The sequence below is a fragment of the Xiphophorus maculatus genome, chromosome 16, assembly GCF_002775205.1.
Source record: "Xiphophorus maculatus strain JP 163 A chromosome 16, X_maculatus-5.0-male, whole genome shotgun sequence".
In the NCBI taxonomy this organism is placed as follows: Eukaryota; Metazoa; Chordata; class Actinopteri; order Cyprinodontiformes; family Poeciliidae; genus Xiphophorus; species Xiphophorus maculatus.
This window is the reverse complement of record NC_036458.1, coordinates 18,994,942-19,017,518: the sequence shown is the minus strand read 5'-3', so window position 1 is coordinate 19,017,518 and position 22,577 is coordinate 18,994,942. Positions and strand designations below refer to the sequence as shown.

The window sequence follows — 22,577 nt, the reverse complement described above, 5'->3', positions numbered from 1 at the left end:
GAGCTATAAAACATTAACGTAATAAAGAAAAAAAAAAGAAGTCAATTCCTCCCTGGTACTTTGAGCAAAATCAAAGCTCATGTTGATGTCGATCAGCTGCTATGGCTTAAAAATCCTAGCAGGTGAAAACATTTTGATCTCTGCAGAAAACCAGCTGCAAGTAACTTAGTCAGGATTTTCATTTTCCATCCAATGTCCTTTCCATTTGCCCAACATGTATACAGTTACAGGACAGCCAGCTCACTTCCACTATGCATCACAATACTGTGCGCAAACGTGCACTGCCTTTCCTTTTTTTAAAAGCTTGAGAGACCAATAATGAAAGTAAGAGGAAAATCACCAGCTATACGTCAACTGCATGTGATGTACACACATACACCTGCATGATGGCAGTCACTGTATCTCTGCTTCTCTATTTTTGTTCAAATATCCCCCTGGGAGTTTAGAGCAGCAGAGAGAGAGAGAGAAAAGGAGAGAGAGGGATGTCCAACAGGGGAGGAAAAAACGATGCACAAAAACAAGAAACAGCAGCCATGTGACAAATGGTCCATCACTGGAGGCTTTTTACTCCAAATACGGAACCACCGTCGTTCTTCCCTCACACAAAACACTCAAGCCATTTCGGTCCCCACGGTAAACAGCGCTCTGTCATCCCTCTCTATAAGGTCACACAACTTCCACCATTCCCACTCTCTGCGTTTGCTCTCCCAGCACCAACAGCGAAATGATCCGCATCCCATCAACAGCCCATTGCCACCTAAACCCGCACGGCGCTGCTACAAACCAACACGAGCACACACCAAAAAATATATTAAAAGCACACACACACACACACACACACACACACACACACACCTATCTGTGCCCGAAAGGATGACGGACGCTTTGCTTGTGCTGAAAACTGCCAAGTAATTTTCCGCTGCAGAGGCTGACAAATCCTTGACATGAGCTGTTTACATCTAAAACTTGCACGAGCGTGCATCTAACCGAAATCTACATTTATGCATCTCACCGAAAGCCACAAAACTGCAGATTTCCCTTCTTGTTGCGCAGTCAACATGTTACGTCTATAGCGGTTTCAAAAGTCAACCTTCTCCGTGTAAAAAAAAAACAACAAAAAACTGAGCACTTACTGTGGTGTGAATGCAGGTTAATGGCCGATGAGAGAAATTTCCCGGAGTGGAGAGGCGGCGGGTGGCTCGCGCCCAAGTGGCCGGGCGAGGAAGGGATCCTCCCGGCCGCCGCCGCTGCTCCGAGTCGGTGAGGCTCCATGGCGAGCCCCGCCAACAGCGGCGGGGGGACGTGGACGGATCGAGGAGGACCGAAATCTCTGCCATCCATTATCCGCAGATGGGAAAGTTGTTGCAGAAAAATGCGTCCGTTCGGATAGGTCCCGGAAAATCAGAAATAATAATAATAAAAGCCAATTCTGGCTATAACAGTGTCTTTAGTTTCCCAGGCGATTCGGACTCCTTCTCAGCCATACTGCTGACCTATATATATATATAGAAAAAAAAAAAAAAAACACGACAAGATAAACATCACTCGATGCAGAATCCTACAGCAGACCAAAACTATGCTTTAGTTTCGGGATTTCTCTCTTTTCCAGCGACAAGGCGGCCCGTACCCAGCGATGACGCAGTTTATAAAAACACTTCAAAAACTACATTCGCGATAAAAGCCGCACTCGAGCGAGGACCGAACGAGCTGCCCCCGGTTGTATACGAGCCGCAGATTAACACAGGAGTCAAACTTAACGTGTATAATTTAATGTCTCAATGCCTGAACACCTCCTCCTCCGCCGCCGCCGCCGCCGCCCCCCTCCAGCCCCGCCGCACACCGAGCCATGCAAGCCGCCCTGGAGCTCTGCAGGAGCGGCCAGCTGCTCTGCGCTCGCCGCGAAAACGCCACCGGATCCCCGCTACAGAAACGTGAAACGCTCCTCTCTTTTTTATTTTTTTTATTTTATTTTTTGAAACAAATGATCTAGTTCACATACATCCGACCGTCCAGATGCCTTCACGGCTCTCTTGGAGAGGGGTGGGGGAACGTAAACCAATAGTCTGTCCATAAATACTAAAGGGCGCATCAAATATAAATTTCAAACGGTTTAAAAATAAATAAGGTTGGGGAAAAAAAAAAAAGAGCATGCATCATTAAACAGCAAGGGGTTAGCGGTGTTTTGTTGCCCACGCATGTAAATTTAGTACGGTGTTGCTTGACCAGTGGACGTGGGTGCTGGCCAGAACCGAACTAGATTGAACATCTACCACCTGAAATGTGACTGAATCTTCACATTAGCAGCACTTTGTTATTTTATTTACAGTCTGGAGCATCGCACCGACGGTGATGAGGCAGTTCGAAGAAGTAAAATGTTTGGGGTTTTTTTTGTTTTTTTTTTTAACCGAATCTTGATTGGACATTATTTCCTTATATTACAGAAATCTGCATTAGTCTATAATAATAATAATAATAATAATGAAAAAACTCGATTATAAAAAGTTAGTTAGCAAGAAGCTGCGACGTTGATCCAAACAATGTGCTGGAATGGTCTCGTCGTTTTAATCACTAATGTGAGAAGAAGAAGAAAAGAAGAAGGAACTAATTGGAAGTTATAATTAAAAATCTATTTCAAAAACGAACCTAAATTCACCTTCAAAGGCTGCAGGAAAACACAATTACACCAGCGACTCGTGATATCCAGGCGGGCGGGATCAGAAGAGAGCCTCGCTCGGAAGGAGAATAAGAAAAAAAAAACAATAACCCTTATTATTATTTTTTGTCCTTTTTATGAAAACATACTAGACAAACGTTGCCTTTAATGCATCTGAAAAGGAGTTACAGTGTTTCCAACTTGGGTTTGAACCCCTGCGGCACGACGGCGGCGGCGGCCGCAGCAGCGGCGGCGGCGGCGGGCGGAGGACCTCGGCGTTTCAGCCACGTTTCAAACTTTTCTCGCTTCCATTAAAGACGCAGAGAAACTTTCTCGGAGGAAACGTCTTGAAAGCGACGGAGTAAAGCAAACATGTCGAGCGCAGAAAGAAACGCAGAACCTCCGCGCCCTTTTGCTCGCCTTTTCTTTTTTTTTTTTTTTTAACAACCTAAATTCGGTTTTAAAACACCCACGCCAGTTTTTCTGTTTGTTTTTGGGTGTTTTTTTGCTGGAAAAAGAAAAGCCGAAAAACTAAAAACTTAAAAAAAAAAAAAAAGAAGAAGAAGAAAAAAAAAACACTCCGAGCGCTTACTTCTGCGGAGAGAAATGTCGCGGAAGAGAGCTTTAGTAAATGCAAACCTTTCTCAAAATTCATCCAGGCTGCTGGAAAAACTGGAGTAGTCCATTACAGGCTGGTCCGAAGGTAAACTGGGGGGATCACTCGGGGGGGAGAGAAAGCCCCTGACGCGTCCTCCTCGGCAATGAAACGCAGCATTGTTTCACAAGCCCCGCCCACCTCCTTCACTACCACACAAACCGAGTACGTTTCAAATAGCCGCTCTCTGATTGGCTGGGCGGCCTGTCAATCAACGTCCCTGGCGCATTGAAAGAAAAAAAAAAAAAAAAAAAAAAACGCACTCTGGCCGCTCGCCAGCACTACAAAACCAATTATGGAGCAAGGAGGCAGAGCAGTTTCAAGGTCCCCTCTCCCTTCAAGACTGAGCGATCAAAACAAGGAGAGGGACTAGTTTTCAGAGGGGAGGGAGGTGTGTTCAGCTATGGAGGGCGGTGGGGAGGCTTCACAGTGGACCTCAGTGCTCATCAGGAGGAGAGAGTGAATAATTAATGATTAACCCGAGTAATGAATGACTTTCTTTGCTTTTTCATTTCCTTTTAGAAGGAATCGGATCGACATGAGGGTTTATCTTTAGCTTGTCAAGCGTTCTCTCGTAAACGCAGCGTTCTGGGCAATTTTAACATTCAGTACTGATGACCACACCTAAAACATTTCCTGCCCCCACCTGCTAACAGTGATGGTCTATGATACAGGATGTGGAGCTCTTCACCCAGGGTGTCCTTGCTTCATGGGGTGGCACCAATGCTGCAAAACAAAGTGATCTTTCTTTATGTCTACTGTAGAAAAAACAAGTGTGCGCAGTGGGTGGTTCATAGGTTTGTGATGCTAAAGTTCAGTGCTAATCTAAAGAGCTATTTCGCTGTAATCAAGGAATTTGAAATCATTGATTACCTGTAGGGCTGCACAGTGGCGTAGTTGGTAGAGCTGTTGCCTTGGGTTCGATTCCCGGCCCGGGGTCTTTCTGCACGGAGTTTGCATGTTCTCCCTGTGCATGCGTGGGTTCTCTCCGGGTTCTCCGGCTTCCTCCCACAGCCCCAAAACATGACTGTCAGGTAAATTGGTCTCTCTAAATGAGTGTGTGTGTGTGTATATGGTTTTTTGTCCTGTCTGTTGCCCTGCGACAGACTGGCGACCTGTCCAGGGTGACCCCCGCCTCTCTCCCTGAACGTTAGCTGGAGATAGACACCAGCAACCCTCCTGACCCCACTAGGGACAAGGCTGTTAGAAAATGGATGGATGGATGATTACTTGTATTACAGAATTGATCCAGACCAAAAGCAGAACCGTTAATGTTTAAATTAAACTTTGAGATCCTTTCAAACTTAGCATTTTTGACAACAGGGCAACCTTACATTTAGAAAATTGTAAAATTCATACCATCTTTCATCTAAGTTTTTATTTCAGGCTACAAGAGGTCGCTTATTATCCCACTCCTTCATTTTGTACCTTTATTTGATGTTCTGCATCGGTGGAGTTCCTAACCTTTGAGGCTTCTGACCCATAAAATGATAGCAAACGGATTCATGACCCAAACTACTGGTTGAGTACATGCATTTCTGCCAACACAATAAACCATGGACATAGTAATCATCAACAACTAATCCATTGGTTTTGTCTGTTAATAAATGGTCTTTTTTATCTCTTTAATCATAGAAATAAGCATCACCATGATTATTTGCATTGCTTAATTTCCGTTGAGGATCTCATAACCCCGTTATCGTTGATCCACGACCCCAAGTCAGGTTGCGAACCCAACTTTAGGATTCAGTGTTTTACATTTTCTGGTACAAAATATAGTCATCTGGGACATTACAGCCAATTGGCACTCAGCATTGTATTGTTTCTGCTGTATTTTATGAGATGGAAAAGGGTCTAAAATGGGAACAGAACCAAAACAGAGTGAAATAACCATCCAGATCTTGTCTGTACTTGACCATCTGCAGTGGTCGTTGGGTAAAAGTCCATCACAGAGAGGACAAACAACGGTGCACACACATATCCATACCTGAAGGTATTTTAAAGATATTCATCAACCTTACAGTCATGGTTTTGGATTGTGCAAGAGGAAAACATGCAAACTGCACACAGCGAGACCCACGGCCAGGATTCGAACCCAGAACCAAACATCAGGGCCACCAAATGAATAATACATGACAGGTTAGCATTTTTCTTACTATTCAGCTCAATTATATTTTCTCTTTTTTACATTTAAAGTGCATAAAATAGTTTGTTTACAGATATAAAACGGAAGTAGGAAGTGGTGTCATTTTCCATCTGGCCCCTAATTTGAAAACTTTCTAGGAAATTCCCTGTTGGCAAGATCTCCAATAAACCACAGTTGTGGCTTGGTGGTGAGAACAGCACAGCATAAAGTCGGAGAAGATGGCTGCATGGGGTAAATTAGCGGAAACTATTGTTTTACCCTTTCTTTCTAAGTTGTTCACTATGATGCTCAGTCTTTAACCTTACATCAGGAAAAAAAAAACATAAACGAAGACAACGAGACATCTTATTGTGGGAATCGTGGTGGTATCTTCCATGAAGTCACATCTCTCAGCGTGGAATAAACCCCGTCTTTGGGTATGTAAATGTGAAAAGCCCCGCAGGCTGTAGGTGACACAAGGCTGGGCGTCCAACTTGAGCGGGAACAAACACACGGGACATTTGCATAAGAAGAGGAGTAAAAGTGCTGTAGCCTGCTCATTTAGTAGTGTTATATTAAAATTCGTGGTGGGGCAGAAAGGGGGGCAGGTAGCCTTGGGTGCTGAACTCCCCCCAACATGACCTCACTGTCGACCGCGCGGTCAGGGAAGATTTTGTTAACCATAAGTTTCCTTTGAGCTTCACCACGCTGCGTTACAAAATGTTGATTAGATTGAGAGAGAGAGAGAGAGAGAGAGAGAGAGAGAGAGAGAGAGAGAGAGAGAGAGAGAGAGAGAGAGAGAGAGAGAGAGAGAGAGAGAGAGAGAGAGAGAGAGAGAGAGAGAGAGAGAGAGAGAGAGAGAGAGAGAGAGAGAGAGAGAGAGAGAGAGAGAGAAATGGAGCGGTTTCAAGTTGCCCGTACCTCTCTTCTGCCCGCCCCTCCTCCTCCTCCAGCCGGCCGGTTTCAAGGCGACCCGCCGATAGAGGCTTCTATCGGCTTCGGCGCACCGCAGAGAGAGTCGCCGGAGAGAAGCCGCGGAGGACGCCGCCTTCACAGCCGCTTTCTCACGGCGAAAACGAGCGCTGCTGGTGCGGCTCCGAGCGAGCGGAGCACCGACACCGTCACTGCTCACCCCGCTGACCTGTCCGCTCGCTGCCTGCCCTCGGGACCCGGGGAGGGAATTACCAGGCGGGGATCAGAGTGATGTCCCGGTCCGGCCGGAGGGGCGGTGCAAGCCGGCCTTTGTTCTCCAAATCGCCCCGACTGGGAATTCAAACAACGCCTTCAAATTAGCGCCCCAATGTTGCTCTCTTTTCACCCCATGCGAGAGAGGGAGGCAGGTTTCGTCCTCTTTTTGTTGTTGTTGCTGCTTCGCTTTTTTGTTTTCTTCGTTCATGTGAAATATGGCGGCGTCCACTGGGCTCTGAGGTGGGCGGCTGTAGATTTAAACTGGCGGTCTTTATAACACTTTCAGTAAAACTTCTCATTCATCATTCAGTAAAGAGCGATAGCAGAAAACCTCCGTAGAGGACAGTGAGAAAAGGCGAACTTTCTACAGAGACATCACGTTGAATCAGAATATCACCTAAAAGCCCATTTATGTAACTCAGTTATAAAAGGGAACATTCTGGAATATTTAAATTCAAATTCAGCTTTTCAAATTCGCTTTTTCATTAAAATACATAAGTGTGATCAAATAAATTGTTTTATTGCAGAAATAAAATATTATGCACATGATGGTCAGCAGACTGCTCGCTTCCCATAACAGCCCACTGATAAAGAAGCTGAAGAAATATTGAGGGAAAGTTGAGTGGATGGAAAAACTCTGGGGCACAACTTGTGGAATCTTGGGAGGATTCTGAAACAAAGCTATTCAGTAGGCTATATTTCTGTATTAAAGTGTATTTTTTTTATTATTATTATCATTTCAAATTTTCTAATCAACTGAAATTGGGGTTTGCATTAGCTGTAAGCTACCTAAATAAATCCCAGAAATACATGCAAACATGCCACTGTGTACAATATAAATCTGTGTTTGAGTTCAATTTTTTTAACGGTATTTTTGATTTATTGAGATACGCCTGCTAGATGCACATTTATTGTGTTTACAAGTATTTATACACATATGTACATGCTTCAAATTCTTTTAAAGCTCAGAGGTTAAATCTAGCCGAGTGTCATAATTATTGAATATTTTTTTCAAAAAAAGACATTCAGAGAATTGAAAGTTTTGTTGTTTTTAACCTTCGTTGTCTTTTTGCACACTTTTGCTTATTTTTTTAAGAATAATTCTCAGCCCTAATACGTGAAATATTCCAGGAGAGCGCTTCCTCGTTCTGGTTATGCTACTCGGATGACAATAAACTGATTTGATTTGCATCTGTCACTAAGATAATCTAATAATAATAATTTAAAAAACCCTGCTTATCAGCCCATGGGAACACACACGTCTGCAGAAATCATTGCCTGTAAAGTCATTTCATTTGAGCTTGTGAAGTGTAATTTCACCATGTTGCTTAGGGTGTAAAGTACAAAAGCTGGGGTTTATCACTCAATATGCACACAATAAAAGTCACTGATAAACTCATTGACATCATGGTTTATATCCACTCAAATGTTGTTTTGTCTTTTATGTACGTACAATGTAGTTAACAGCTTAACTACATAATCGGGTCCTAAAACAAACCAGTTAGCGCCTAAAAGCTGCTGAGTTATGCATTCCTTTAACTTGACTCCATCAGAACTGTTTTCCTCGTGCTAACCGGAAGGCAGCAGGCCACTGTTTGGGTTAATTGTGTCCTACCACCTGGAGAACCGGGGATGTGATTTGATTTGGCAGTCAGACTCCCATAAGTCTAAACTGTTTAGAGAATATGGCAGATTGCTGTCAGCTGTAGAAAACCGTTCCATCAGTGTTGGGAACCTCCCTGAACGCCTTCCCCATCCAAACTTTCCATCGATCTTGGAGAAATTTCCAGCTTTCACGTTTGCTTTCACGTGCTTTGGTACTTGCGTAACAATGTCAAATTGTTTTGTATCCTTCCCCTGACTAATACCTTTGGGCAATAAGAACTTTTCCACCCTTAATTTCTCGCGCAAAAGTCAGAGAAATCTTCCTAACCCAGCCCGAATCTATTTCCCGATTAATTAAATCTAGTAAACTAAGAGTGAAATTAAAATAGTCACCTAACAAAAATCGCGCATCCGCTCTGAGGCGTTTTTGAGATTCAAGGTATGAGTGTAGAGCGCCTGCCTGCCCTCAGGGCTAAATTATTCGCCAAGCCACATCTCATGCACTGCACCAACATCAATGCATATTTGTGATTTAAAAAAACAACTAACTACACTGTCATGTTTTCAAAAGCCTAAAGAAAGCAAATATGCATTATTAAAAAAACCTGAGCATTGCAGCTGACACCGTGTGACTCACCAACCCCGCCCCCAATGTACACACACACACCCCCACACACACACGTAGAGACATGGCATATCTGCCAATCATCAAACGGGGTTTTCATGACGGACCACTTGTGAGGAGAAGAGGGGGGGTGTAAGCGTTCTGCTGGAGGACAAGCAGCTGGCGTCAGATAGGCCTGCAACCGCATGCAAAGCATTCAGATGACAAGACTGCTGAGAAAATCTTCGTTTGCCCCCCAAACTCTGACCACAGCATGTTGTCACTTGTGGTTTCAGCCTTATAGGTTTTATAGCTTATTAGCTAAAAAAAAAAAAGGAAAGGAAAAAAACCAGAGTAATTCTCACGCATGTCTGGTTAAAATGTGTGAAAAGCTTTAAATGCAATTTTGATGTAAACACTACTAAGCAGAATTATTCCTACTCCTGATAGCCCCCCCCTTCTTTTAGACCACTGTTTCACTTTTTATAAAGCTGATCCGAACTTGAAAGCGCCAAATTTCTCTTTGCCGCTCCTCAAAAATCATACAGACGAGAGAGCTCACAGCTCAAGTAAGTTAGGCGAGTGTTATAAGTAAGAAAATGGCTGCAAAACCTGCCTGTGCATAACTAGGATTAGAGCAATAATTCAAAACATCTGGAACAGTGACAAACAAGGACACGAGAAGGATGGTCCAAAAAAAAAAAAAGAAAAATCAATTAAAAAATTAAAAGGGAAGCTACTCTTATTACATAACCTGTATGGATATAACCCTGGGTCCTATTTTCATGCTCAACGGTTGCCAGTAAATACGTTACTGTATTTACAAATGAATAAATGCTCCCAAATTAAATGTTTAGAGTGTTTCCTACATTTCTCTGTGATCGCGTCACTGCCATAAAAGACAAATTTACTTTGACCTTTCCCAGCGATGCCAATAAATTTAGTCACCGTCTGCACGCCTCCAGCGCCGCCGCGCATGCAATCATGCAGCACGATTAACGCTGGAGCTGAAAATGTATCTATAAAAGCTGACGCAAATTTTGCCGTGCAGCTTTCTCTGTCATGAAAAACACATTCTTGGTTTGTGTGTGTGTGTGTGTGTGTGTGTGTGTGCAGGTGTTGTTGATTGGTGCGGGTTCGACAGAGCTTGCAGTGCACAGGATGTGCTTTTTTTTTTTTTTTTTTTTGGTGTGTTGCTCCTGACTCATGCAGCCTGAGAACCCGTGGCCTTGTTTCTTTTTTTTCTTTTTCCTGAGAAAAGCCATCAAGACTCAACACAAGCAGAAAGGAGCAGTGATGCAGCAGAAGCTTCCTGCTGGGTAACAGTTCAGCTGGGCTGTGTCAGAGCCATAAAACCCCGCAAGAGGCTTTTTTTTATGGACGCGCTGCAGCCGACCCCGGCGTTTGTTCTGGGACCGGAGGAGACTCCTTGGAGAAACCTGGCTTGAACCGGGATCCGTGGGAAAACAAAGCAGACACACGTACCACTACCACTCCGTCAAAATAAGACAGTGACTTGTAAAGGTATTTAAAGGCCTTGAGCTACACCACAAAGCTCAATTAATGTTACTGGGATTTTGTGTAATGTAAACGTAAGTAAAGTCACGTTTAAATAATAAACAATACATTTTGTCAAATGTCAAGCAAAATACACGCCACAGACGTTCCAGTTGTTATGGAAAAAAAGCCAGCTCTAAATAGGCCTCGATTTAAAGGAAGTCAGTGTTTCGACTGTTTTGCAGTTTTCTGGAGGTTTGTTCTGGGTTAGTGGAGTATAGAAGATAAATGCTGCTTCTCTTGCGCTTTCAAATATTTAAAAGTTTACATGAACAGAAAAACGTCAAATTGGACTTTCCACGGCCGCCTTTAAGATCTTTATTCCACTGTTTCACAAAGTAAAGAGTTGTGGCGATTTGCTCAATCAATGGTCACCATCTTGACAGATTCTCCCACCTGAGCTGTGGATCTCCTCCAGAGTCACCATTAGCCTCTTATCCGCTTCTCCGATTAAAGTTCTTGTTTGGTATCAGTTTAGGTGGAGAGCCACGACTTGGCAGGTTTGCAGTTGCCACAAACTGTTTTCCAGATATTAATTGGAAGATTTGAGAGTTCAAAGCATAAATATTGTTTTATTACCAAACCCTGCTTTAAACTTCTCCACAACTTTACTGCTGAGCCGCACGCTATCTGCATTGGTCTTGATGACTAATGTTCCCCAATGTCCTCCATAGGGATCCCAACATAACACGTGAAATGTGAAAATGTTCTAGGAATGTGAATACTTTTGCAACTTTGTGTAGTTGAAGTCATCCACTCTTAGTGTGAGTGTCACCCTCTGCTGGATGTGGATTAGAAAACAAGATCTGCGGTATTTTAAGTGTGATTTATTACTCTCCTTTGGCCTCCTTATGTCAGCCCTCCAGCTGCCTTTCACCCACTTTTCCTGTAAGGCAGATAAAATGGATCAACACCTCCACCTGTCGGAGAAACGACAGAACTACACGCTGTGATTGTCAGGAAGCAGAGGAATGCAAGAGCTCGCTGATTATTTTTGCAGCTTTTTAGTCTCCTCTATTAAAGCGGATCCAACATGGCCGCTTTAATAGAGGCGCACAGTCAGACCACCAGACCTCTGGTGTCATTTCGTGCGTCGTTGACGTACACCTGCGCACGAAAGCAGACAAGAGGGGGAAAATGGAGCAAAGCTAGGCTAATTTACATGAAAATGTGCGCGCACCCCCTCTCTCCAGCAGGCATTGTTTGCGGGGCAGCAGTCGGTGTTTTGCTGGCGCTGCAGTAAAATATCAGAGAGAAGCAGCCTCAGCAGAAACAGTGGAGCTGCGGTGGGACGGAGGGAAGAGGAGGCGGGGATAAATCTTAGATATTAGCCACGCTTCTGTTTATAGCGGTGCGAATTTAAATAACTTCCGTGTCCACTCATCCAACTGGGACAAACCGAACAGGGGAAGCGCATAATTTGATGCCATCCACGGAAACGGATGCGCAGAACAAGTGTGAGCAACCACTAACTTCAGCATCCATCTTTCGTCTCTGAGGTTTAAAGTGGAGATGTTTAAGATGTGTAAATGGGAACAGAAAGTTCGCATTTGTAACTTTTTACTGAGCTTTAATTCGCGCACAAGGTCTTAGAAAGCAGAGTTCCACAAAAAATAAGTTTTGCTGCCATCTAGTGTCCAAACATGCCCATTTCAGCTAGGTTGGGAGGATTTGTAGCAGAGGTATAAAGTGATAAAACTGGGATTGATCACAGGTTTAGACAAGAATTTAGTGCATGTACTGATTGCTTGGTTAAAGTTTTATTTTTTTTAAAAGTCAGATTTAATGACCAATCAAATTGGTAAACCCTGAAAAATAGTTTACATTTCAGTAGGACCTCACTTTACAAGAGCCACTTGAGTTTAGTTTGAAAGTTTTTGTACAAGGAAATATTTTGCTACATTTCAGTTGCTTCACTAGGTATTTTTGCATAATAGTGCTGCTTTCTCATGGCAGATATGCTAGCAATTCAATTTGACCAACTTAAGACTAAAGTAAAAGAACTACAGACCCAGAAGAAGACAGTCAAGACATTATGTTGGAACACATGTGCACTTTATTGGGATTGTTTAGTCAGTGTACAGGTTGGCCCCACCGGTCTGGTACCCCATATTACCGTCACTTTGAGACCCCTTACCCCACCACCCCAGAGATGAAACCTCCAATGGGGAAGAAGGTCACAATTGGGTTTTGCATAACAAAAAAAATTAAACAGGACCAAAATCATTTTAAGGCTGAAAAGTACAAAAACCCAGACATAAATTTACATACAAGCGATACTACCAACCATGTTTAAGTATGCGCCAACCACTGGGCAGCCTTCACAGAGGCAAATACGTGTCTGAACAATGCAGTTAACATTTGGAATCATGTGTCTGAACAACGCATTTAAACATTTGGAATGACAAAATGTACATTTTTTTTAAGCCCCCCAGAGACAACTGCAGAACCTTAGGGGTTTCCTTCAAACCTAGCCAAAAACCTAAACATTACCGTCTCCTTCATCGTTCCAGTTTTTTTTAAATCCTGAGTCAAGCGCCAAAAATAACTGAAGCCATGCCAATGAGTTGTCGTCTAGGCTCTGCGCCTGAGTGTGTATGAGAAATGTGGTTGTTCTGCACAGAGCTGAAGTTGTTGGGTGTTTGGGGAACGGGGAGGAGGAACAGTCTGTTTAGAAGCATTTGCGGTGGACGATGGAGGGGCCAGACTCATCGTACTCCTGCTTGCTGATCCACATCTGCTGGAAGGTGGACAGGGAGGCCAGGATGGAGCCTCCGATCCAGACAGAGTATTTACGCTCTGGTGGGGCAATGATCTACAGGAACACAAGGTAGCAGGTATTAAGACACCATATTCCTACTGCATTGTGGCAGAAGACAATCAGAACCTGTGGAACCAACTCACCTTGATCTTCATGGTGGATGGGGCCAGGGCTGTGATCTCCTTCTGCATCCTGTCAGCGATGCCAGGGTACATGGTGGTACCTCCAGACAGCACGGTGTTTGCGTACAGGTCCTTACGGATGTCGACGTCGCACTTCATGATGCTGTTGTAGGTGGTCTCATGGATTCCGCAGGACTCCATACCTGTGAGCAGAGTTATCCGTTAGCAAGTGGTGTACAACACATTTGCTCTTCAATCAGAAGATGGTTTAAAGTTGGCAAACATACCGAGGAAGGAAGGCTGGAAGAGGGCCTCTGGGCAACGGAACCTCTCATTGCCGATGGTGATGACCTGTCCGTCAGGGAGCTCGTAGCTCTTCTCCAGGGATGAAGAGGAGGCAGCAGTACCCATCTCCTGCTCGAAGTCCAGGGCGACATAGCACAGCTTCTCCTTGATGTCACGCACGATTTCCCTCTCAGCTGTGGTGGTGAAGGAGTAGCCACGCTCTGTCAGGATCTTCATGAGGTAGTCTGTGAGGTCGCGGCCGGCCAAATCCAGACGCAAGATGGCATGGGGCAGGGCGTAGCCCTCATAGATGGGCACTGTGTGGGTCACACCATCACCGGAGTCCATGACGATACCAGTGGTACGACCAGAAGCGTACAGGGACAGCACGGCCTGGATGGCAACGTACATGGCGGGGGTGTTGAAGGTCTCAAACATGATCTGCAAGGACAGAAAGAAACCCATTAGCACACTCACATGACCCCTCAGGACTTTGTGGCCACTGCATTCACTACATGCAATAGAGTGAGCTTCAGACTGAAGTTAGTAGAACAAGTGCAGAAACTACATTCCTTCACACTTGTGCATATCAGACTTAAAATACTGAGCCACCAGCTCTGCTAAATCTTAGTCACAAGTGCAAATAAAAGCACACAGGAGACCTGCTGATGACAGATCATCTTATAGTAGAGAGATCCTAGAGGAGGAGGAAGGAGGAAGTGAGAATGGAGAAGGAACCTGAAGAGGTATTGGGCAACTTTCAAGTTCAACTGAATGAAAGCAACCATGTACCTGGGTCATCTTCTCCCTGTTGGCTTTGGGGTTCAGAGGGGCCTCTGTGAGCAGGACGGGGTGCTCCTCAGGGGCAACTCTCAGCTCGTTGTAGAAGGTGTGATGCCAGATCTTCTCCATGTCATCCCAGTTGGTCACAATACCGTGCTCGATGGGGTACTTCAGGGTCAGGATACCTCTCTTGCTCTGGGCTTCATCACCTACATAGCTGTCCTTCTGGCCCATACCAACCATCACGCCCTGAAACACAGCAATTTTAAATTTAGATTAAATTGTATACTTTATAGGATACAATTTCTTAAACTCGATACCTTTAGTCATAACTGAAACTTTAATCTACTAAAGTGTTCATCACTAACCTGATGCCTTGGGCGACCAACGATGGATGGGAAGACAGCACGAGGGGCGTCGTCTCCGGCGAATCCGGCTTTGCACATACCGGATCCGTTGTCAACAACCAGTGCGGCGATTTCATCTTCCATGGCTGAACTGTAAAGGAGCAGCAAACAAACCCCGTCAACTCAGCCACTCGGAACCAGTTGGTCTGCAGTCACAAGTCTCACTTCCTGTTCCTGACTGCAGTGCGCCAAGGCGACCACTAGGTGGAGCTCCCAACCCACATTCCGACCAGTCAGACAAAAGGAAGTGCTGCTGCATTCTGTTGTTACCATATAAGGACATGGTTCGGTTTTGAGCCGCTTTGCGGCTACCGGCAGTGTGGCACGCGGCCAGAATACGACAAGAAAAAAAAAAAAAAGTCGACATTAGGAGACCCGGCTCAGTGAGACCACTCCCTCCGGTTCACTAAAGTTACACTTCAATCTCCCCCCACCCCTCTCCCATTGTGGCTCAATACCCCCCACCCCGGTCAGAAATATTTGCTTCAATATCACTGCGTCATAGTTCGGACCGACTATTCAGCCAGGCCGTCTGGCTCACCCATATGAAAGTTTAAATAAATAAAAATAAATAAATAAATACCGCAAGGGAATTTTATGATTACGACTGAAAAAAAAAAGAGAGAAAAAAAAACTGTTGCATAATAAACTTCTGACTTTATTTGCCACAAGGGCACGGCTAATTCACCATTTCCTGAAAGCCACACCTTTACTAGCTCAGAGTGATTAGTCATTCGCCATTTCCTTCCCTTCATCTTTAACTGTCAAAGCAACAATTTTAACGGTTCAAGTCATCGCTTAACTTGGGTCTTAAATTTGAATTTGGACCAGCGGCGTTAACTTAAACTTTACTTCAGGAATTGACTGAAAGTTGTAAAATTATTTTAAAATCATCAAGTTATATTTAATGCGCCCGAGAAGCGGCCGTTAATGATTGAAGTCTGAAGGGCGTGTTAGCATGATGTGGCTAAGCTCTTATGCTAAAGTAGGTCACACCCCGCTAGATCAGGCGCACAAAGGGAGCAGCCCTGATCCAGACAAGCCCAGATCAGAAGTGTTAAACCACCACAGAAATACATTTTATGCTACAGCTCATGTTAACCACTTACACAAAGCCCACCGCAAGTAGCAATACCATATCAGGAGTCATTATAAGCCACAAGCCGGTAACAATTAAAGCATCCACGAAGCACTAATTTTCCACGTTTTCTAGCCGTAAAAGCCTCCATATCCGAGGTTCAGCAACAAAGGCAGATAAAAGTGGTTTATATATTGCTAGTTGTACAATTGCAGACGGTTTTGAGAGACTAGACAAAGAACCTCGTGGTCAGTATCACATATTGCCGAAAAAAAATTAAACAAATCCCACCCAATTATACAAAACTATCCGCAATGTTTACATTTTAAAGCGTTCTAAAATTAGAATGATGTTAAATTCAATTTCTGTCGGCTTACCTTTGGGTGTGGGGGGGCTTTTCGCTTTAAGGGAACCGGTTTCAGGCAAATGATATCCCGCACGAGCTGCGTGTGTGACGGCGCCGAGAGTGAATCCGTTAGCTCTGGGCGCTCTGTATTTATACCACGCCAGCTGTCCGGCTCTAGCCATAAAAGGTAAACTTTCGGAATGGCGCTCCTGATTGGTCGAGCGTCATGCATTGAGGCACGTCGCGTGCGCGCTTTTGCCTGTGCGCGGAGGGCTGTGCTCGCGATGTGAGACGAGAGGGAGGCGATAGTAGCAAAGGATTGGAGAAAATAAAAGGGAAGGGATTGCTGTGGTGAGGCCTAGAAGGTCTAATCCCGTGTTGTAATGTTCTATACACATTTATATGCATGTGTAGAGCTAGATATAAGTCAAATAAATGATTCACGCACCTGTTCTTAGCAGTTAGACAAGTATTTCAGTGACAATTAATGGAGCAAAGCATAAAAGGGCTCCTCCCCATAAAGGCAGCAAAGGCCTAAGACTTGCATCTGAAACCATGTCTCACTCCCATTTCCCTTCAAGTAATAAATTCACTTTATTTAATAATCTCAGATATAACTTTAACTGGATTTGATGCTGACGCAGCTGTTTAATTTACGTGCTCTGTGGATCCCAAACCATACAATATTAGGTCAAACGCACAGGTCACACTGCAGACGCAGGGGTAAGATGGACTGAATGGGGAATGACCACTCTGTCTTTGGTGACACCCTTTAAATTTGTGAATCAATCATTTCTAGAGTGGATTGACCTTAAGGATCCCTTTGCTGTGCCACCGCCCTTTCAGTGACTGGAATGCAATAAATTGATGAAGGCGTGCCATCAAAGAAGGGAGAAACAGTTTCCGTGCACTTGTAATAAATGTATCTCTAACGTGTATCAACTTGTTCACTGGCATGTAGGAGAGAGCACAGCTCATCAATGCTGACAAGTTTTAGTTTCATTATTTAGAACTTTTGTAGTTTTCGTGACGTGAACGTTTGGATCGCATATTGTTTGACGATCTTCAAACCTTTAAACAAAACAGTGTGTCAAATGACCAAGTGGCCATTTAAAGCACACTGAGACATGTAGCAGCTCCTCTTCCTCCTGCACCACTTCCCCTTCCTCTTTTCGTTGTAATAATCACTCTTGCTCTTTGGCTCTGAGCTTCTCTTCCTGGATCTCATTCATACAGTTTAGTTGACTTTAAATGGACATCGACTTTTATCCTCCCATTTCCACGCTGTGTTAGCTCTGTGTGACACAAAAACTGATAACTTTCCTCCAGAACTGCACGCTAGATCACCGTCAATCATCACTTTTACAACTTAAAAGGTGTTTTCAGACAATTTATTATGCTCATGCATACTTAAATGCTCTTTTGACATAACAAAACAGTTATGTTGCGTTAGAGTTTGGACTCAGGAGGTTTTTCCTTCAGGAAAACGACGACTGTTTTGGCGATCAAAGGTCTGCAGGTCCCACTTACTGATTTACAGGGCTGTGGTAATGCTGTGCTTCTGTGATGGGGAGGAGGCAGAATAGGTGGGTCCCATTTACAAGGTGAACAGATTGGAGAATAAAGCTGAGAGCAGCGCCTGTCCTCGCTGATGCTACAGTCACACAAACTGGGATTGGCTGGGAAATATTTCATCCTGCCTCCGTGTTTTCACACGTGTATACGTCCGCATGTCTGAACGTATGGACGAGTCATCCGGTCATTTAAAACCATGCCATGACAAAGCCCATTCATGCAGACGCAGAGTTAGTTTCTGTCATCAGGAATCTTAGGTAGGCAGGGCTTTAAGGTGTGTTTACGTGTGGACTGATTTATGGTTGTAAGTGTGAGGTCTCTGGTTAAGTACTATGTTGTCAACACTCTTCACTGGGAATCTGCGCTTGCCAAGTGCTTGGAATACTGTCCTGGAAAGACACCCGCTCATGTATCACAACAGTGTATGTGTAGGGGTGTGTGTGTGTGTGTGTGTGTGTTTGTGCTTACACCCTGGCTGCCAGCTAAATGCAGACTTGCTGAACCCGGACCTCACTGCCAAGGTTCTTTCTGCATCTAAAATAAGCTTTTATAAAATAAGCTTGATGAGGAGCTTCACATATGGCCAGAGTAACTTAAAACAAATTTGTTTTAAATTTGTTTTTTGCAGAATTTCTAAAATGCTTTATTTATTGATTTATTGATTTATTTATTTCTCTTCCCCACAGCATGGTGCTGCACCATGTGTAACGGTAAAGATGTTTTCAACTGAAAACACTTGAAATAAATTCACCTTTTACCCGTGCAGCATAATCTCATATTTAAAAAATGTGGGAAAATCAAACCTTTCTGTTCCAGGAGGTTTATTGCCTGAGTTTTTGAGTGAAATTGTGACAAATATATTTTAAAAAATAATTATTTTTCCTCAAACCAATGCACTTTTGAATGTAACTTGATTTTTGTGAAAGTGATCACTGTGGCAGCACTTCCTTTTTCTGTGATATCAATACAACTTCTATAATCTGACACTTTGCTTGCCTCTCTCCAAACAAAGAGACCATACCATTTGAACACAGGGCTGATGTGTTGGATTTTCATAAGCTAAAAACAAAGCTACAGAAAACTTCCCTCAAACCCGCTCATATCTCCTGTCAGGGGAATGATTCTGATGTTTACAACCACCAGATCAGTGACAAACAAGGCTGAATGTAGTATATTTATGAGGTTGATACGTATTTAAGGGGTTTTACGCATGTCTAACATGGAGGTTGTTTGAGCTTGTGTCGCTTCTGCACGGTAAATTCCATGATGAGACCTTAAAGCGTCACGTTCTTGTTTGTGGGGCCTTCGCATGTCAAGGCAACGTTGCAAAACCAACCAATGTTGGTAAAACATTGGTTGCAGTTCACATGACCCTAATATATCACCTCTTTTTTACTTCATGCAAAACTCTGGGGCTAATTGCTGGCATTTTTTTTATTTTTATTGCTTGTTCTTGAACTTTATTTTTGGCCGCGTGTTTCATACTTGGAGGCAAACGTGGTCTTCATTACAGCTTCAACGTTCAGGATTTACTCAGACATTTAATCATTTTTTTAATTCAAAGCTAGTCCGAGACATTCCTGGTGAGAAGCGTACAAGCTAGCTGCTACCAGCTTCCTAATAGATAAAAGCTTTTTAATCATCTTTTCATCTCAACTTATTATTTATTAAAAAGTTCAAATTAAACCATATTAGAACCATAATTCACACCGGAGTTCAAATTAATAATGTTTATTGAAAAACTTAAAGGTTCTCTACTGACTAGGCTAGCTTACTGGGCTAGCTAATGTGAACAACATCTTTTATTTGGAAGAACTCACAGTACAGACACATGTTGGGAGTGCTTTGTGTCAGATCACGATAATGAGGCACAAACTTGGAGAAGTGCCAGTGGAGTATGCTAATAGGGCAGCTAATTCTGCTTTTAAAAGGATGTCAGTGATTTCAGCAATTTGTCACCTCGTAACCTAAAGCTTTGTGGTTTTGTTTCGTACCGAGTTATTTAGGTATTCAAAAGAACTGTTATAGAATATTTTGTGCCCACCTTGCCTCAGTTTGCATCTGCTTTTAGGTTCATTTGTACCTGCTTTGACAGAGTTAAAGCATTGTTTTATCAGCTTCTCTTACTCTACTGTAAGGAAATGCAGTTACATGACTCTAGTAAATAATATCTACCGTGAAGAGGTCAATTTTTGGTCAGAATCTCTCGTAAGCTGCTCCATAAGTAGATCAGTACCACAGTCAGTGAAAACGCATTGTGATTCAAAGTCTTCAGAAAATTATTAAATTAAACAACATATAAGATTTGAGCGTGTTCAAGATGACGTCTTGCCATTGCGTTAAAATGCAAGGATATAAAATATAAGTATGGAAAGGAAGGAGGACAGAGTGAAACGTCAAATTCAAACGTGGATCTGAAAAGGCAAAAGAGCAAATTCACCCAGAGCCCTTTGAAAACACGGGGCGGCCACGATTGTTTTCTTTTTGGGAAAAAAAACAAGGTGGGGAAGTTTTCCCAAATTGAAAATCTGACTTCCAGCGAATTTGTTTTTGAGTTGACCTCTTGAAAACTTTGAACCATCAACTCTTCAAGTCAAAGAGGCCGCAACAAGAAGCTCGTTATATTTGTCATGTGGTCAAGTTGGTAACGCCAGCCAACTTTATTTACGTTATTGAAATAAAACAGCATGTGATCTCTGTTTTACTCTAGCCGACTGAAGTCGCCCAAAGCGATTAGACTGGGTGATCTCATGCTTTAAGAGTTGTGGCAAGTGGGTTTTAAAACTTTTTTTTTTTGGTGCAGACAGCAGCCCAGATCAATGGTAACAATGAAAGAGCATTGCAGTGGTTTACACACACTCTTACAAACTGATCCCCTACAAGTTCATGACTGATTTTACCAGAGGCCTAAAGCTGCTGTGACAGGCACGTGTGATGTCAACCACTTAGGTTTTTTGTTCTTTCACTCATTATTAGTAAACCAACCAGTGGGCTGATGGTTATATAGTTCAGAAGAAACTGCCTGCTCTACAGACTTGCCGCTCCCTGTGATAATACAAACGCCATCCCACCACGGCTTCCTGCTCCTCAAACAGGCAAAGATGGCGCAAATGTCCTTTATTTTATTTCTAGTCTAATGAGGTCGTCCTCCAACAAATGACTCAAACTAGCCTGATTTCCGCCGCGTTTGTTTGTGGCGTTTGCATCTTCTTTTCTGTCACGTGTAACCTGGCAAATTCATTCACGGACTTAAACGTTCTTTTTTTTCTATTCAAATGTTCAAGTATTTCATGTGACAAACCAACACAAAGTAGTTTTATTCATTTATAAGAATAGCACCATATGCCAAAAATAGCATATGGATGTCATTCTTAGCATATGGATGCAAAGAATAGCATCCATATGCTAAGAATAGCATATGGATGCCATATGCTATTCTTGTATATATATATATATATATATATACATCTAGCAGCCATATTTGCCATATTTGAACATCTAGCAGCCATATTTGCAGTAACATGGGGTTCTGAAGTGTACTGAACCAAAGAGGCTCAGATACATGCCACACTTTTCAGGATTTAATTTGCAATAGAGCAAATAAACAAAACACCAAAAACAAACAACAGTATTTGTTGAGTTCCTTTTCACAGTCCCAATAAAACACAATATTAAATTGAAGGAGCATGAATGCTTTGGTAAGGGACAGCATCATCTGGCTGACTGGTTGCTATTTTTCAAGGAGGGGACATTGAGTTTTATGGGGGATGGTCCGGGGGAAACTCTGAAAAAGAGACCTGCTGTAGATGAAATTGGGGGTGGGGAACGTGGACTTGACTGGGCTACTATTTCTTTTGCACACACGCAGACACACTCTTTGCAACATCTACCACTTCCAGTCTTCCTGGTAGTGGAGCGCAGCTTAATGCAGAACGCATTAGCAGCAATTAGCCCTGAGAGAGGGTGATGGCTGATGCCAGGAGACGGCTGGGAAGCAGAGTAAGACGGAGAGACGAGAGCTAAAATCCATAAAGTAGGATCTGGGTGGTGTGTTGTGGAAGTAAAATAGAAGAAAAGAGGCAGATAACAAGAAATGTTTAATGCCCTCGTGTTTTGTTACCCACTGCATAGCCGAACATGGGGCGTGTGCGCTCTGCGTGAAACGTCTGGACACAGCTGCATTATGATGCATGCCAGATGCTCAATTAGATCAGCTGTATCAGTAAAAGAGGTTAGAGGAACTCTTTATTTTGGAACAGTTTTGCGTTTAATGAGAGCCAGTGGGGTTGACCAGCATGTTAGAACAGTCTCTTTTCTTTCTCATCGTGGCTGCCAGGCTTTTCTTTCCCTGTCCTTCTCCTCTCCCTGTGCCTCCTGATGAAAAGTGACCAGTCGAGCGGTTGTTTGCCATCTGTGACCGCTCATAGTTTCAGAGGGGGGAAGCCCTTCTCCGCGTTCACCCCCTCCTCCCCTGCGACACTGCCAATAGATTGTCCGTCTGCTGCGTCATTGATCCGCAGGTCACCGTGGTGACGGCCTGACTCCAAGGAACGGGCTAGTTACCAGCTGTGTTTTAATATATACGTGTGGGTGTGTGTGTGTGTGTGTTGTGCCTGCCAGCTGGCCAGTTTGTTTGCCTGGACTGGATTAGCTTCCCATTTACAGCCCAAATTAATTCCCAGCACCCCTCACCCACCTCTCTCTTTCTCTCTCTCTCTGCAAATAGACAGATTCACCCAAACAAACTGTTTTCTGACCACACCCTAATCTACAAAAGTACTTTATTAAAACCTTAAAGACATGGGTTGGTTATTAGTGATGGAGTATATGAAG

At 43.5% G+C, this 22,577-nt stretch overlaps 2 protein-coding genes across 4 annotated transcripts in view; both read right to left on the bottom strand.

The window, feature by feature from the left end:
- The window catches only part of tnrc18 (trinucleotide repeat containing 18), a 64,360-nt gene extending 60,807 nt beyond the window's left edge, over positions 1–3,553 (bottom strand). For 2 of the 3 annotated variants that reach the window (XM_023348925.1, XM_023348927.1), the window contains exons 1-2: positions 3,293–3,532; positions 1,134–1,493 (exon numbers count right to left, since the gene is read on the bottom strand). In XM_023348925.1, coding sequence (XP_023204693.1) covers positions 1,134–1,341 — 208 coding nt within the window. In that variant the 5' untranslated portion in view covers positions 1,342–1,493; positions 3,293–3,532. Of the gene's footprint in view, positions 1–1,133; positions 1,494–3,245 lie in introns of all 3 variants that reach the window. The other variant, XM_014471422.2, reaches the window with a different exon arrangement.
- An 8,867-nt stretch (positions 3,554–12,420) lies between these two features.
- Positions 12,421–16,307, bottom strand: actb (actin beta). Its single transcript, XM_005806049.2, has 6 exons — positions 16,201–16,307; positions 14,707–14,836; positions 14,348–14,587; positions 13,558–13,996; positions 13,292–13,473; positions 12,421–13,202 (listed from the first exon to the last, which is right to left on the bottom strand). Exons 2-6 carry the CDS (start codon positions 14,827–14,829, stop codon positions 13,059–13,061), a joined length of 1,128 nt encoding a protein of 375 aa, XP_005806106.1. The 5' UTR covers positions 14,830–14,836; positions 16,201–16,307; the 3' UTR covers positions 12,421–13,058.
- Between the last annotated feature and the right edge of the window lie 6,270 nt (positions 16,308–22,577).